The 16,552-nt window shown below is 35.1% G+C and overlaps 2 protein-coding genes across 6 annotated transcripts; one reads left to right on the top strand and one right to left on the bottom strand.

The window, feature by feature from the left end:
- Positions 1-1,328: 1,328 nt before the first annotated feature.
- Positions 1,329-4,516, bottom strand: LOC140004120 (uncharacterized). Of its 2 annotated transcripts, none has more exons than XM_072070872.1 (4): positions 3,837-4,516; positions 2,874-3,026; positions 2,526-2,731; positions 1,329-1,767 (listed from the first exon to the last, which is right to left on the bottom strand). In XM_072070872.1, exons 1-4 carry the CDS (start codon positions 4,311-4,313, stop codon positions 1,764-1,766), a joined length of 840 nt encoding a protein of 279 aa, XP_071926973.1. In that variant the 5' UTR covers positions 4,314-4,516; the 3' UTR covers positions 1,329-1,763. The 2 variants fall into 2 exon arrangements, with proteins under 2 accessions (XP_071926973.1, XP_071926972.1); XM_072070871.1 differs by having other exon boundaries at positions 1,329-1,754; positions 3,837-4,457.
- A 3,444-nt stretch (positions 4,517-7,960) lies between these two features.
- Positions 7,961-16,033, top strand: LOC140016736 (ABC transporter B family member 26, chloroplastic-like). Of its 4 annotated transcripts, none has more exons than XR_011822940.1 (18): positions 7,963-8,573; positions 9,366-9,493; positions 9,774-9,816; positions 10,169-10,213; positions 10,315-10,437; positions 10,539-10,642; positions 11,107-11,161; positions 11,244-11,314; positions 11,452-11,554; positions 12,248-12,458; positions 12,705-12,781; positions 12,911-12,967; positions 13,720-13,794; positions 14,116-14,190; positions 14,268-14,549; positions 14,630-14,700; positions 14,817-14,877; positions 15,382-16,033. XR_011822940.1 is itself a non-coding variant. In XM_072070386.1 (18 exons), the coding sequence occupies exons 1-18, from the start codon at positions 8,085-8,087 to the stop codon at positions 15,466-15,468; spliced, it is 2,151 nt and encodes a 716-aa protein (XP_071926487.1). In that variant the 5' UTR covers positions 7,966-8,084; the 3' UTR covers positions 15,469-16,033. The 4 variants fall into 4 exon arrangements, 3 of the variants coding, with proteins under 3 accessions (XP_071926489.1, XP_071926487.1, XP_071926488.1); XM_072070386.1 differs by having other exon boundaries at positions 7,966-8,573; positions 14,630-14,694; XM_072070387.1 differs by having other exon boundaries at positions 7,967-8,573; positions 12,708-12,781; positions 14,630-14,694.
- The last annotated feature ends 519 nt before the right edge of the window (positions 16,034-16,552 follow it).

Below are 16,552 nucleotides of genomic sequence, written 5' to 3' on the forward strand. Positions count from 1 at the left end.
TAAGTTTATAGATGTTTAGCCCTCCAATTATTAAGTGTATAATTTCTGTCCCTCAAACTTGTAAAAGGTATATTTCTCACCCTTTTGATTAGAGATAATTTTAAAAACTTCCTCTGATATTCTTATTAATATCACTTGACATTTCTAAAATTTCAAAAATATTACTAACATCTCCTAAAATTTTTTTTTTTTTGTAACAATCAAAACCTTGGATCATTCAAATATTCTTATAATAATCATTTTATAAGAGAGATATATTTTTGTCCCAATTCCACCTTTTTTTGTTATCTTATATTGAATTTTTTACCAAATTGATTATAATATAAGATTTACATTATTTACCTATAAATTTTCTGTTCCATAATTTTCTGCCTAAAAGTTGTTAAACTAGCAAAGATAATTTTGTCAATTCATATTGTCAATTCATATGCTATGATAGTGATTGGTGGTCTTTAAAACTTAAAAGGTGCCAAGTGATATTATCCTAATCTCTGAAAGTATCTCTAGTAATAAATATGGAGAATATATCCTTTGAAAGGTAAAAATATGCACTTAATAGTTGAAGAATCAAAAGTTAACTAACTCTATAGTTTGAGGACTATTCAGATTTTTTACTCTATGTATTAAGGAGATGAAGGGTCGTCAGTTTACTGTTTTCGCCTTGAAGTTTGGGGAATTTGGTTCTGCAAAGAAGGGTAGAGTGGGCAGCTTAGTGTTAGTTTACTGTTTTTACCTTGGAGTTTGGGGAGTTTAGTTCTGCTAAGAAGGGTAGAATGGGAAGCTTAGTGTTGTGTGGAGTTGGATTAGGCCCATCAGGGTTTTGTGCGGCGGACGAGGCCGCTGAGGGAGATCAATTTGCAAATTGGGCCCGTTTTTCCTCCCTCATTTTCGTGCATTCACGGTTTATTCTTCTCGTTTCAGTGTCACGTTTGTAGATTTGTCATAATTTTACAGTTCAACAAACAAATATTTCGGCGCAGAAAATTTTTCCAGACCCCAGGATTCTTCTTCTTTACTTATGATCGGTACCATCTTTAGTCTCTTTTTGTTTCTTCATTTCAGCCCTTTTGCGTGTTAGTAGGGTTGTGATTTGTGAAATGGCATATTGGGCTTTGGTTACCAATTGAGCTCCACTCAGCTGAACATCATAATTCGTGGATTTATTTTTTTTAAAAAAAATTATTATTGAAGGAGCCAACGGAATGTGTAAGCTATAAGTCAAAAAAATAATGATAAATTTAATTCAGGAATAAAAAGATATATTTGATTAATCAGAGTTCAATAAATTGTATGAGGGAGATAGATAAAAAAGTAAGAACAAAAGACCGTTGGGTATAAATGTACAGGGAAATGTTTTATACTTAAATGCAGATAAAAATGTTCAAGAATATACTATATTCCACTAAAGAATCCAGAGAAAGGAAGGTATTTACATATACATTTTTCAGGCTTCAGCTGACATCCTTTTATGAGTTCCACCTGTTACTTTGGCTATAATCTGCCAATTGATTTCAAAATCCAATGATATAAAAGAATGGAAGCATTTTTACTTTTGCAGTAAAAGAGCAGCTCCAACCAGCCCTACCCACAATGTCAAAGCTATCCAAAAGGTTTGGTTCTTCTCCAAGCCAACCGGGGGTTTCCATGCCAAGAAGTCTGCTAAGTAGTCTCTACCTGATGGAAGCTGATTAGTAGTAGAGAAACTTCTCTTTTGATCTTTGTCCTTGTATTTGTCAGTCCATGTTGCCGCATAGCTGTCAAATTCAACTGCATGAGTAACGTATCATTCCAGGGGAATTAACCATTCATGAGAACAAGATGCCAATCCCCAATCCAATTATAAGAATGAAGAGGAAAGGAAATACGGAAACATTGATTCACAAGCTCAATAAGCTAAGGAGAAGAGCGTTTCTTCCACTAATATCCTTTAATATTACTAGTGTGAAAAGCCACCCAAACTTTATTCAAGCAATACTTTTGCTCATAATTTGATTTGATTTTTTTCCCCATCCCTTCCCACACCCTTCCTAACCCTAGTTGTCAGGCCTAGGATTCAAACCTTGAACCTAACAGCGACTCATGATTTAATAGTTAAAACTACAAAGACCATCAGTAGCAGCTCGTCTATTATTCTCTCTGTTATCTGGTTTGTTATCTTGCCTAGGCACCGTCATAACCCTTCTTTCTTTTCCATCAATATGCTAGTCTAGCTAATTAGAGATAATGAAGACTGAAACATCAAAAAGCAGGGACTAGTGACCATCATTATATCTTCAAGTATTCAACATGCGTCTTCACGGACTTCAACACTTGGAACTCTATAAACTGTTGTTGCTAAAATTGACTTTAAACCTGGAAATACATAAAAGCGTCCATTATGTGCCACTGCTAGTTCCTCAGCACTTAGTAGATGTATTTTCTATGTTACCAAGCCGTTAATGCATTAATACATGAAGAATTTATATCCTGAAGCACAAGCCAGCAATTTCTGCTGAGACAAACACACAGAAATACATGGAACTTACCTATCGTAGGTAGAACCTATCAGTGGTATGGTAACCATCTCTTCCTGGGTTATCTTGAGCTTAGGTGCTTGCAATATGTAACGCAGTTCTGCAGCTTGCCGCCGAATGCTGACACTGGGATGTTTTTTCTCCAGCTGCTGGTAAAGTGCTATGCAATCTGCATGTCGATTGTTAGCTTCATAGGCCATTGCAAGCCATATTTGTATCTGATGAAACAAAAAGCATGTTATAGAAAATTAAAGATCATGATAAATATATATATATATATATATATATATATACACATATATATTAAAAAAAATCCAATAAGACCACAACAGATCCTTCTCTAAAAAGTTGAGGACTAACCTCACCACCAAACAAAGTTGGCCTGGGAATGATGGTGAGGGCAGCTTCAAGAAACTCAATGGCACGTCCATACATTCCCCTCCCATAAGCTTTCTGACCCAAGTCAAACATCAATTGAGCCATTTTTCTCCGTTCAGCTTGCTCCTTTGCTACCTACTCTCACAGAAAAACAACTAGAATTAAGCTTTACCATCAGATGAGAACTATGATAGAACAACAAAATTTCAATACCTTGGACAAATCATTAATTCTTATGCTACAAAATATAGTGTGAGATGACCATTTTCATTATCCCATAACCCGTTGTCAAATTTCCCTAGATAACCACCATCTGGCACATTCTTCATAATGCATATTTAGTAACCGCAGTTATAACCAAATTTCTCCATGTTTTATATGGAAGCTTGAACGCCAGAGAATCTGCACTAGTTCAGGCAGTAACCATTTCCTACCAGCCAAGGTACTTCCTCTTTTTCCCAATAATAAGACAACTGTTCCTTGCCACCAAGTCCAATAGTTTAGCATAATGACACTCTACACAATGGATAATCTACAACAACTTAAAGAATAGAATAAGAAAGACGAAATTTTGAATGATGTAGTAGTACCATTACACACAGTAGCAACAAACTCATCAAAATGAATTTACCGAGACACAATTTAATAAGTATAGCCTGTATAGATCTGACTCATTCTCCAGTTGGCAGCTAACATATAAATCTTAAAATAACTAACCTGCCTTAATACAACTTTCTTTTTTATGAAGGATTATAAAACTTGATCCATATCCATATACTAATCTCTCTTAGTAGTAGTCATAGCTCAAAACGAATTCAAATTAACAAAACAAATCAAACAACTCCAAACAGAAGGTAACATCCACATCATCTGAAATCAGCCCAAAAATCCATAACTTTTGAGTAAATGAAAAACCCGAAAAAAATAGGAAAACAATTTAATCACCTTTTCGAGCTCTTTTTTTACTCTCATCCGTTTCTCTTCCTCAGTCTCTTCCTTATTCTCCCCACCAACTTCCTTAAACTCCTCGTCCACTCTATTCTGCACTTCTTCAGCCTTCTTTTCTAGCTCCCTCATCTCCTCAATTTCCTTCACTCTCCTCCTCATCTCTTCCTCCCAATTAAACCCATCCTCATCCGCGAACCCATTCCCATTTTCGTCGTCGCTGGAGTTCTCGTAGTCCACTGCATTCACCTTTGACTTAGACTTTAACTTTTCTTTTTTAGCAAAAGATTTCTCTTTTCGGATTTCCCCATCGAATTCTGGGGCAAAAGATTCTTTCTTGAACAGGTTCAAGACGACGTCGGAGAGAATTGGGACCTGCGGGCGGTGGGATTTTCGGTCGGGTAACGTATAGTAGCGTGGAGATGTTACGCGAGCTGGGTCCAGTATTAGAGCTAAGTTGCCGAGCACTGCAGCCATGCTTGGAACGGCGTCGTGTTACACTAGTATTTTATTTATTTATTTATTTATTTATTTGCAATGGGAAGATGATGATACAAGGTAGAAAACAGTTTCGGTCAGTCGAGGAAGAAGATGAACGAGAAGAAAGAGATATTTTGTGCAAGAGGATGTCAAAATGACTTTAAAGGCCACAAAGAAGCTAGCTAATGAATAATTACTCTGTATTGGTTGGGATTGCTTTCAAAAACTATTTTTGTACTTCGAGTATACACAGGTTATTTGAAATAATTATTACAACATTTTTTTTATAATATGATACATGTGAGTAAAAAAATGGTCAAAAATCATGTATATGATGTAAGTAAAATAAAATTTGAAATTTTTTTTTAAAATTCTTCATATCCAAACAAGCTCACTTGTAAACATTCTAAAAATAATTTTAAAAATAATTCAAAAAATACATACAGTATCAAATATAACTTATAAAAATGTATTAAAAAATATTTTCTTTTTTACCCACCATAATCACTTACCACCGCCAAGACCCCTTGCTCTTCTTTTGTCAACTTCTTGCCCTTCTTTCTTTCCTCTACGTCCTCCCTTTCCTGTTTAGAGTGTGATTAGATTTGGTTGCGATCTTCTAACTGGTTACACTAGAGAGGAAGGCTACGAGAGGGCGAAAAAAGGAGGAATGAAAGGAAGAAAAGAAGGAAATGAGGAAGGAGGAGAAAGGAGAAAGAGGGAAGACAAAAGACGAAAAAGAGAGAGTAGGAGAAAAATCACGGGCAGGAACGGTTGCAGGCGATTTTGTGCATTTTGCACACCGCATAATTTTATTTGCACACGGTATAATTTTGTTTGTACAACGTGTAATTTTAGAATAAAATTTTATGAGTTCCACAACACGTTGTGAAAATCAAGATATAAGAAGTGATCTGCACCTTATAATTTTTTGTGACCAAATCCTGGGCATGAGCTATTCAGGGACGGTGTTTCTGATGACCTTCCCTGCCCCTTATCCGTAGGAGAGAGGAGCTGAGACGACGAGGGTAGTCGGTGATCATGGTGGGTGTTGCTGCATAATTTGTAAAAGGTATCTAAAAATTTTAAATTTTAAAAGTACCCACAAAACAACAAAAAAAAAAAACCAAAAATATCTACACTAAAAAATTTTCATATACACCAATGTAGTAAAATTTTTAAAAAATATTCTCGAAACAACTAATTTATGCACGAGCCATCATTCGATCCATATAGAATGAATTCGTTTAGCTTGGTTTTACAATACATACATTTTGATTAGTTTAATCCACTCCATCTTTCACGTAATGTTTGTTCGCAAGGAAAATTGTGTTCATTTAGCAAGAAAATAGAAAATTTCTCTTACTTTATTGCATTTCAAGTCCTACAAGATTTGTGGGATTTTGACAAAAAACTATTAGTTGCATAAAATTTTTTTGATAACTATCACTTTAAGTATCGCTGACTTTCTCTTTTCTCTCAATTTGTTTGATTTTTTTTTTTTTGGTTAAATCTCAATTTGTTTGATGATGATCATACCTTTCTATTTTCTCTCAATTTGTTTCATGATAACCGCACGTATATTGGAGAATATATTGATTTTCCTTTACTTCACTTTTCTATACTACATTTTACAGCACAACTTTCTTTCTATCCAAACCAAATCTTAACAGATATAATTTAGTGTATTTTTTTTATGTTAATCAGATTGAAGTTAAAAAAAAAGTTTAATTAATATTTTGCAAGCTTAGTATAAGTAATTGAAGAAAATAATTTTAAACAAACTTTTTAGTCTAGTCCAATTGGTTAACTTGATTTTTTTTTTCTTTTTATAGTTTTTATTGAAAGTCTGGATTAATCTTGTATACATTAACAATATACACGTTAGTACCGTTAAATGTATATCACACATGCAAATATAAAATATGAGTTCAAATTAAGATCAAACAGTGTAATGTGCTAATATATACACCATCAGTATATGGATTAGAAAAATTCTATGATTTCGTTTGAGTATCATTTCCTCAACTTGTATTTATTACTAGAGATAAATAGTTTAAAATTTAAATATTTAATAATGTTTAATCTAAGGGTTAATAATACTTATTTCACCATCCAACACTGAATTTCACTTATAAAATAGTGTGTTTGGATTAGAAATTTATTTCAAATAATATTTCGCTTGTATCATAAACACATTTTTCAATATACCTTTTTCTATTTTCAACTATTTTTTATCTCACATACATTATATTATAAAAAATATTACAGTAATTATTTCAAATAATACTCTATCCAAACACGTGAATAGATTGATCCTTAAGCACAAATACCATTTTACGTGATGACCATTTTATATGGTTGTAGGCTTGTCCCGAAAAAAGTGTAGACGTGGCCCTTGAGGATGAAAGCAATCTCCACGGCAATCAAAAGCTAAGTTCAAATGGCGTGGCTTTTTTTTTTTGGACCAAAAAAAAAAAAAAAAGCAATCAAACGGTGTGAAATGAAAGAAGAAGTTCAAATTAAAAACCTTCACGGCATCCAGTCCCAGATGCTGATAAAAGCTTGTGGCGGGCTGGCGGCTGGCTGCTCAGTTGCAACTTTGTACTAAAGGCGATGAATGTTCCTACTTTTGTAAATGTTTGTAATTCAGCCGAGTCAATTCAGCAGCACGGGTGTTGTTTGTTTGAATTGCTACTTCTAATGTTTTACAAATATCGTTATGTTGAAAATTAAAAAAATAGTTAAAAAATATATTTATAAAAATTGTAAATATATTTTTTCACAAAACTATAAACCAAACAATGTACGATTTGAAACAATTCCCAGTTTGCTGTACATCATTGCCATTTGTAAATAGTACGTTTTTGTTGCTTAGGCCCAAAAAGAAAAAGAAATGGTCATCCTACTTTAACCGTCCCTCCATTACACTTACAAAGTTTAGAAGGGGAGAAAATATTATACTAATAGATAAGTTGTAAATTGTATAGTATGACTTTCTAAACCACATTTGTATTGAGCATTCGTGTGGTAAAAGAAGCAAATACCTATATATATATATATATATATATATATATACACACACATATATATTTAACAGGGTGCTCTATGAGTCTTGTTAAAATATATTTCAGGTGTTAAATTTTTAAAAATATAAAATTAATTAAAAAAATATATAAATACAAGATAACTAATTAGAAAAAGTGTATAAATATAAAAGAAAGTAATAGTTGTTATTATGTATATATATAGTAAGTTGAGTGAAATATAAGTGCATTAACAAGTATTTATAGTGCATCCGTTATATGTATTATATATATATATATATATATCATTCCATATATTCATTCAAGTATCACATGAATTTTATCGTAACATCATGTATCACTTAGTATAACCTTTTTTCTACATTCTCGTGAATGAATGAACATATAATTATTTAAGAGATCCTTTTTTTTTTTTTTTTTGGTAATAAAAGGGATTTAAGAGATCCTTGAATCTATCTATCTATCTATCTGCCACATAAATTAAGAATCGGTATATACCCAAATTTCCTTTGTCAAGCGACATTCAACTTATTTAACACTCCAAGCAACAGAGCCGTGGGCAGCTGGACTATTACCGGATCAGCATTCCCGACCCGTATTGAAAAGCAGCGCCAAGAAGCCAATCGGGCCAAGCCAACCGCTAAAACTTAAAACCAAACAAAAGCAAACCAGTTCTCCTGAAATATGTGGTAGTCTCGAGGACTGAGGAGACGAGACAACAATGGCTCTTCCAGTTGTCTTCTGCCATCCCCAGACATCTTCAAGTTTCATCATATCCTCATCTCAACGAAAAACGCAAGTCTTGTTAATAAGGAACACCAATCACGATCCTCTTCCTAACGCCAGAACCAATCTCCAGTTGACTCCCTCCAAATCCAATGGAAGATTCATTTCCATTTCTCCTCCAAAGTCATCAGCTTCAGTCAATGGATACTCTGTCAACAGTACTATTAGCAATCCCGAGGATGTTGATTTTCCAACAACAGAGGGCAGCGAGAAACTTAGTCAGAATCCCAGAACAGTGATTGAGTTTATTAAGGATATTTTGCCAGGTGGTAGCTGGTGGAGGCTCTCTTCCTCGGACCATGTTGAAGTTGTCCTGACGGCAAAACCGGTGACAGTTGTGCGAGCGCTTCGGCGGATGTGGGATTTGATAAGTGAAGATCGGTGGGTCATTTTTACTGCCTTTTCTTCCTTGATGCTGACTGCCGTGAGTTTCTCCCTCCTTTATATTTTACTAGTAACTTCTTTTAAGTCCATAAATACATGTAGCGAAATGTAGTGTTAGTATCAGGGATAACGCGCAACTTTTTCAGGTATTTAAGTTGAAGTCGATTCCCGAGAAATAGACTTCCATATATAAGCAAACGACCAACAGGGGTCAATATTGCTATAAATTTGATAAAAAATCACACAAGATTAAGATGAATAACCCTGGATGAATTTGCTCTAGAAATTATGCACTACTTCTTGGTAGTACACTAGAGGAGTATCAAAATGCTGTTGTACTCTAAAGGCAGATGTATAAATAACTTAACAATGTCTAGCAGTCTAAGCCCACTTATACGCCCTTAACATTTTGTGAAATATTCGGTTGAATTGCCTCGAATTACCACTGTCTTTTGCCAACTAAAATTTGGACTTATTGACTTACCATACATATGTGGATTGAAAATGTGTCATAATGTAGTGATCTAAGATTCTGTATTTTATCATGATTACGATTAACCAGTACTGAAGTAGTGTCTTTGTATAATTCAATTCACGAAATGAATATAATAACGCTAATGAATCTAAAGGTGGTTTTCACATAATTTAAAAATATTGATTAGGTGGTGTAAGTGCACTTAAAGTAAACCTGTCTTAAGTTGATTGTTCCTCATCATACATACGAGAAAAGGTTAGATTGAATTCCTTCAATGAAGTGGGTGTTTGTTTAGCTTTATATTGTTCTGTTGATCAGGGACTGCCTATCTGACTTCTATGTGTTTCTTTGGCTCAGCTTTCGCAGATCTCGATTCCTCATTATCTGACAGCATCAATCTTTTCTGCCCAAAGTAACAATGTATCGGTGTTTTCCTGGAATGTGAAGCTTTTGATTCTGCTATGCATTACATCAGGAATTTGCAGGTTAATATCTCGTATGATCAACCCTCCCTTCTTTTAAACAACAGCTAGTTGAGTCATTAGCAGACTCAATTATAAATGCCTTTTTTTATTCCTAGTTGTCTTCAACTTCTTAAGGTCTTGACCCACAAAGGGGGTACAAGCCAATGCGCATTTTACTTTGTTAAACTTCACTACTTTTTGTTCAACGTTTGCTACTTTGCATATCGACTGTTTTATGATCTAGATGAGCGATGTTTGCCCCCCCACAGTTTGATATTGTTTCTCTTATTGAAACTCACAGTGGTATAAGAGGATGCTGTTTTGGCATTGCAAATATGATTCTGGTGAGTTTACTTTCTCATAATTAAGTTTTTGTCTACTGTGCAAGTTAGAACGCTCAACAGTCCACATCTTCACCAACCTCTTGGATGAAATAAAGTGTATTTATGTAGTAGTAACTTGAAGTATAATGTAAGTGTTTCGTAAACTGCAGAATAAGCCTTTTAGCTATTATTCAAAGGTGTGACGAGTTAAGTTTTGCTAGGCTAGATAATGCAGCTATCTTATTCAACTGAAAAGGCATTTTGTTCGATTAGATTGAGACAGCATTCAATGATCCATTTTGGTGAATGAGTAGATGAGATGGTTCATGAGAATTTGATTGTTGCACTGAATTGACTTTTTTGGCTTGTGCAGGTCAAACGAATGAGGGAAAGATTATATTCTACTCTTCTTCTTCAGGTTTGTTTGAATTGATATATGGCATAATTCTCTCCCTAGCATGCAAAATGATTTTCTTTATCTAAAGCACTATTCTTAATATGTAGTTGATTGCTTTGTAGGATATTTCTTTCTTCGACTATGAGACAGTTGGTGACCTAACAAGTAGGCTTGGGTCAGATTGTCAGCAAGTCTCACGCGTAATTGGCTATGACCTTAATCTTGTATCTCGCAATTTGCTTCAGGTTAGTCATCACAGATGTGAGTCTGGAGTTCACTTACAAGTAGAAAAATCTATAACTATTCACTTACAAGTAGAAAAATTTATAACTATCTGTTCATTCAGGGGACAGGTGCATTAATATACTTACTGATCTTATCATGGCCACTTGGATTGTGTACATTCGCTATATGCGCTATGCTGTCAACCATAATGCTGTTATACGGCCAGTAAGATCCTGTAAACCCTTGTGCCTTACATGAACAGGCAATGATTTGAGGCTATATTCTTAGGAAAAGTGAAAATGCATTATGCCTATTTTGAAACGTTAATAAGAAGTGGTCTATTGATATCTCATGACTATAAATTTAAGTAAGCTATCTGTGGAATTACACTTCTATAAGAGAATATGTGCAAGTAAGATTTGCTGCTTGAGGCAAGTTTTTGGAAGGAAATGGGTTTACGCAACTGAAAAACAGCTGAAAGGTGGATTTCCTCTGATTAAGTAGCCACCTCAACATTGGAGTATTTTACCAGAACCATTGGTTGAATTATTCAATACTGGACATGCTCTGAGCTTATTTAAGTGCATTTAAAAGTAGTTTAAGAACCAGACAGATTGAAAATTTCTTATTTCTTTATCATTTTAAATTGCTATGTTTTAATATCTATATTTACATGGCATATTCTCTAGGTACCAAAAGAAAGCAGCTAAATTGATCCAAGACTATGGTGCTTCAGCCAATGAAGTAATATCGGCAAACTCAATTTTAATTGTCCAGATAAGTGGAAAAGTGCTATCCTGTTGAAGTTGTTTGTTTATACGCTTAGGTTGCTCAAGAGACTCTGTCTTTAATGAGGACTGTAAGAGTGTATGGTACTGAACAACAAGAACTTGGAAGGTATGCAAGACATATGATGCAATGTCGTTTATTGAGGATCAATGCAGTACAGTGTCACTGTTCACATTGCATATACATTTGTATATATGCTCTGAGGTTGAGATATGTATGTCATTGCTTGCTGCTTTAATCTAAAGGTACAATAACTGGCTGGAGAAATTAGCGGATATAAGTTTGAGACAGAGTGCTGCATATGGACTTTGGAACTTCAGCTTCAACACCCTCTACCATTCAACACAGGTAAGTTCCTTCCAGTTCATATTAGGAAGAAAAAAAACTTTTCTGCTTCATCTGTAGTTTCTATACATTCTGAAGAGGAAAAATTTTCATGCAGAACTTCAACTAACTTAAGCTAGTATATAGCATCAAGGTTTGTATGTTGGGTCAGTCTTATGCGTCATGATTCAAAAGGCTAAGTTTCATTCAATTTTCTGTCTTCTGGGTTTGTGAGCTTCATTATCCATCATGCACTCCAGAATAAGTTTCCAGTTGACAGGGAAGCATCTGTTTTTCTTTTTCTTTTTTTTTTTGTGAGGGGCTGGGGGGAGGGGGAAAGATACCTGTCGTACTTGATTTTCTTTCTTTTCTTGGGGTATGGGGAAAGGAAATGGGAAGTCACTCAAACTTGCCAAGGATGGGGTCAAACTGGTGGTTCTTCCATTAGCAACAGTGCAGTTGATTAAAAAGTTCATTTTAACCACTTCAGTCTGCTGCTTCTTACCTGTAAATTCTATCTGGACACTTCCAAATATTCTTTATTTAACTGGAATGAAAAGTGTTTGAAGGCTGTGGAGAGAAAGGAAAAGTTGGATGTCTTTCAGGTTAAAACCAGTGCTAAAAATGTTAATAACCTGTGAGTTTAATGTGAGAAACCATAATTTTGTTGTTCTCCATATCATGGGTTTGACTTTACTCTCGGCATTTAATTTATAGGTTATTGCTGTGCTGATCGGAGGAATGTTTATACTGACTGGTCGTATAACAGCGGAGCAACTTACAAAGTTCATATTATACAGTGAATGGCTGATTTATTCAACATGGTCGGTCGGAGACAGCTTGTCATCATTGATGCAGTCTATAGGAGCCAGTGAAAAGGTTTTCCAACTGATGGATCTTCCACCAAGTAATCAGTTCATATCAACTGGTAAGCTTTGAGTTTAAGATTGAGAGTTGTTGTCTTTGTTTAATTGTCTCTTTTAAATAGTACAGAACTTCATGGGGGGCTGTCTGAAGTTAATGGCAGATAGACTGAATATTAGACTGAATATTTTACAATCAAGGAAATATGCCATCAATAGCATTTTCAAACAACTCCTTTTGTTTTAGTGCTATTTATTCCTAGTAAAGACTGGAAGTAATATTTCCAATGCTTATGCGTATTATTGTGTAGCAGGATCAAAATTGCAAAGACTGGTAGGGCATATTGAATTCCTGAATGTCACCTTTTCCTACCCTTCAAGGGCTTTGGTAGGGTTTATCTTCATACTTTCAAAACTTTTTTCCCTTCTATGCTGTTATCTATATCTAGATGATGCTGGTTTCTGCAAATTTTGAATGGCTACAATTGAATGCATTGGTTATTGCACAACTTAACAGGTTCCAGTATTGCAACATATAAACTTCCAAGTGCATCCTAATGAAGTAGTTGCAATTGTAAGTGTTCCTTTTTGCTCATTATGATTTATATTCTGAGTATCAATCGATTTCTGGGATAATAAGGAAATGCATACGCTAAATCATTCATATTTTGAAAACTAGAAGTGTATATTGAGGTGTAATCAAGTTTAATGAAAGAATGACCAGTGTGGCCACACTTCTTATTTGGTAAATACTAGGAATAACTCCCTTCTAACGTCCATTGACAGGAAACTCAGAGGTCATACTTAGAGAACTTTATTATTAGAGAAGGTTGGTGGCAACTCAAGCGAAAGAATCAAAGAAAGTGGTTAAAACAAAGAGAAGGAAAATCTAGTTCCTTTGGATGGATACTTGAATTTAATTAGATAGAGTGGCGATACTTGTGAAAGAAGAATATAATAATATCAAAGTCCTTCTGAAGGCATTTTACACTTGCAACATTGAAAATACTGTTTCTCCACCTTCTTCAATAACTTTTCCCAAGACATGTTCCCAAAGGTTTTATTTGTTGTTCAACAATACCATATAAACTTGGATCAATATCATGATTGAAGATTCCTGAGGTCTAGTTTTCCATAAGGTGTCAATCAGACATATAAATAGCATGATTCAGGCCTATTATGAGATAAGCAGTTTCACATTGCACAATAGATAAACTTCAATGTGCCTGGTTAAAGTTCTTCTTTCTGCTTCCATTGTGTTTTTTCTTCTATTCCTTCAAACAGAATTCTTGAGAAGTTAGTATCACCTTATTTAACTTTGTGTAGGTTGGTTTAAGCGGAAGTGGTAAGAGCACTCTAGTGAATCTGTTGCTCCGCCTTTATGAACCAACAGGTGGCCAGGTGAGCTTTTACTGTTACATCATTCAAACTGACGGAGGAAACCAGTAATTCTGTCAACAACATGGAACTTTTTATTTGGAAAAGTAGTCTCTTTATAGTGTAGTTATTGCTGAGCTAGTTATTACATCTTGCAAATTAAAAAACTGATTCAAGTACAGCAAGTTTGAGAACATGAAGTTTGTCATTTTTTGTTCTCTATACACACAGACTGTATACACTTATGCCATGCATATTAGAAAAAAGGCTTAACTTTTCTGGGGCATTCTGCCTCAATCTGACTTGTTCCATTTCTGACTTGTGTAATTGGGATTTTAAATCTAGATAATGATTGATGGGCACCCAATTAAAGATTTGAACACCAAGTGGTTAAGGGAAAGAATCGGTTATGTGGGACAGGTTTACCTTCTCAACTTCTTTGGTTTAATTTCATGTGAAATGTGTTAACGTTCTCTAATTAGAACTGTTTTCACCAGGAACCTCGGCTTCTCCGTACTGATATCAGTTCAAATATAAGATATGGATGTCCCAGGGTGGTAAATCAAAAGGATGTAGAAAGGGCCGCCAAGCAAGCTTCTGCCCATGAATTTATTTCATCTTTGCCTAATGGCTATCAAACTCTTGTGGATGATGAATTGCTCAGTGGAGGGCAAAAGCAGAGAATTGCTATAGCAAGGGCAGTTCTTAGGGACCCAGACATATTGATCCTAGATGAAGCCACCAGTGCACTGGATGCTGAGAGTGAGCACAACATTAAGGTATCTATTGAGGACGTTTTGGTAGAAGTAGCTCATCAAACCTTGAAACACATGCTTAAAGTGTCTTCTGTTGTACTTAGGGTGTCCTTCGTGCAGTCAGAAGTGACCTAAAGACAAAGAGAACTGTCATAGTGATTGCACATAGGTAAATGTATGAAACAATGTTTAACCTATTTGGACTTCTACATCATTGCCTCTTGCTGTAAAGAGGACGAAAGAGGGCTAGAAAATTGAATATTTGAAGTATTGATAGTGCACTTTTCACAGGCTTTCTACAATACGGGTTGCTGACAAAATAGTTGTCATGGAAGGTGGTAAAATTGTTCAGGTATGTATGTTTCTTTTTCTCTGCTTATGGGATCCACTAGGGGGCTTATGCTTTTGTCTTCTTTGCCTTCTTTCTTTCCTTCCTTGCACCACTTCACTCTTTTCAGGTTTCTAGTTTCTCTGACATTGTTAAAACAGAAAATTATTGCTGCTAGGTGCTAGGCTTGTGTCCTCCTATTTCCCGATGCATGGATGCTACTGAAACTCAAACAATCTATTAGATTCCAGCTTGCGCAGGCTTATGTTACATGCTTGTTAACCTCTGTCACTGTATAAGCACTGTCACTAGTACAAGTGTTGATATCTTTATATTCAAGTCTGGAAGTTCCATTTTGCTCCCGAGGCTTAAATTTTGTGTAAAAGATTAGCAACATGCAGCTTGCAATTAAATAAGAGTCTGAGTATTAAGTAATCAAATAGGACTAATCACATTTATGTGACTGGGAGTAGTTACTTTCTTTTCGCTTTTGAGTATGCTAAGAATTTTTTTAAAATTAATTTCCAGGTAGGTAGCCACTCAGAGCTACTACTGAAAGATGGTTTGTATTCACGATTAACAAGAAGACAGGCCGATGCTGTGGTACCATCTTAGTGTTGGTTGATGTTTGGCAGTTGCAGTGCATTCTTTCCCATTTCCATTTTCTTATTTGCTATAGCAGAGGTTACATCACTTTTGGGAACCATCGATTACCAGTGTCAGTTCAGGAGATTTCTCCACACAGAAAATGGCAAGGTTAAGCGATTAGTTTGCTGCTGTTCATAATTGTCCTTTTCTTCTTTCCAAAGAAGACTAGGTTGCACTTCAGTCCGCTTAGGCCATTTTCAAAGGAGTAATGCAGCTCATGGAGTTGCTGCTGCTACATTCTACTGCGAGCTTTTTCTCATTCCTCAAATCATGAGTAGTTCAACAACAATCTGCTGTGATCTGCTGCAGACCAAGCGGTAGAGCCCAATACCTAGGCAGCTTTTGAAGTTTCTGCCACCCTAAACCATACTTCTTGTCCACAGTTCTTGTACTTGAACTCTATGATCTGTTATAACTCAAGGGCTCTTTTTCTTTTAGAGGGAACTTAAGGCATATGTTGGAACATGCATAAGCATTCTGTTGTATGTTTTATGGTCCTAATCAATTCATTTACTACATTCAGTTGATACAAGATATTCTGCGAAGTGGAAGAATGCTGACGGTTTGTTCGTCTTTCTTTTTATCTTCATGTATTCAGGAACAAGGCCTTATTCACCGGTAAAATTTCTAATTTGTTTGGGTTTTTCTTTTACCCTGAATCAGAAGAGTTGTTAGTGACTTGGGTAGGTTACTGGTAACTGGTTGAACATACCCTTAATTCTCTTGTCCAAATTATTTGGAATTCGGCATTGTGGCTTTGATTTTTTGTACAACAATCAAATCGCTAATGATTTGAGGCTGTAACAAATTACAATTAGGTTGATTCCAGTTATTAATAACCCATGGTTATTTACTACAAAAAAAAAAAAAAAAAGAAACCCTCACTCATACTTCTTATTTTCAACAAAAATTTGGGTCAGTAGTGATTTGGAAAGCCAAATTATTTTTTTAGTAACTAACGGAAAATTATTAGGACATAATTAGAGGTGGCAAATCAATCCATTTAACTAGATTTACCCATACCCGTCCATGAATAGATGGGTATGGATAT

The sequence above is a fragment of the Coffea arabica genome, chromosome 11c (assembly GCF_036785885.1).
Source record: "Coffea arabica cultivar ET-39 chromosome 11c, Coffea Arabica ET-39 HiFi, whole genome shotgun sequence".
Taxonomy (NCBI): Eukaryota; Viridiplantae; Streptophyta; class Magnoliopsida; order Gentianales; family Rubiaceae; genus Coffea; species Coffea arabica.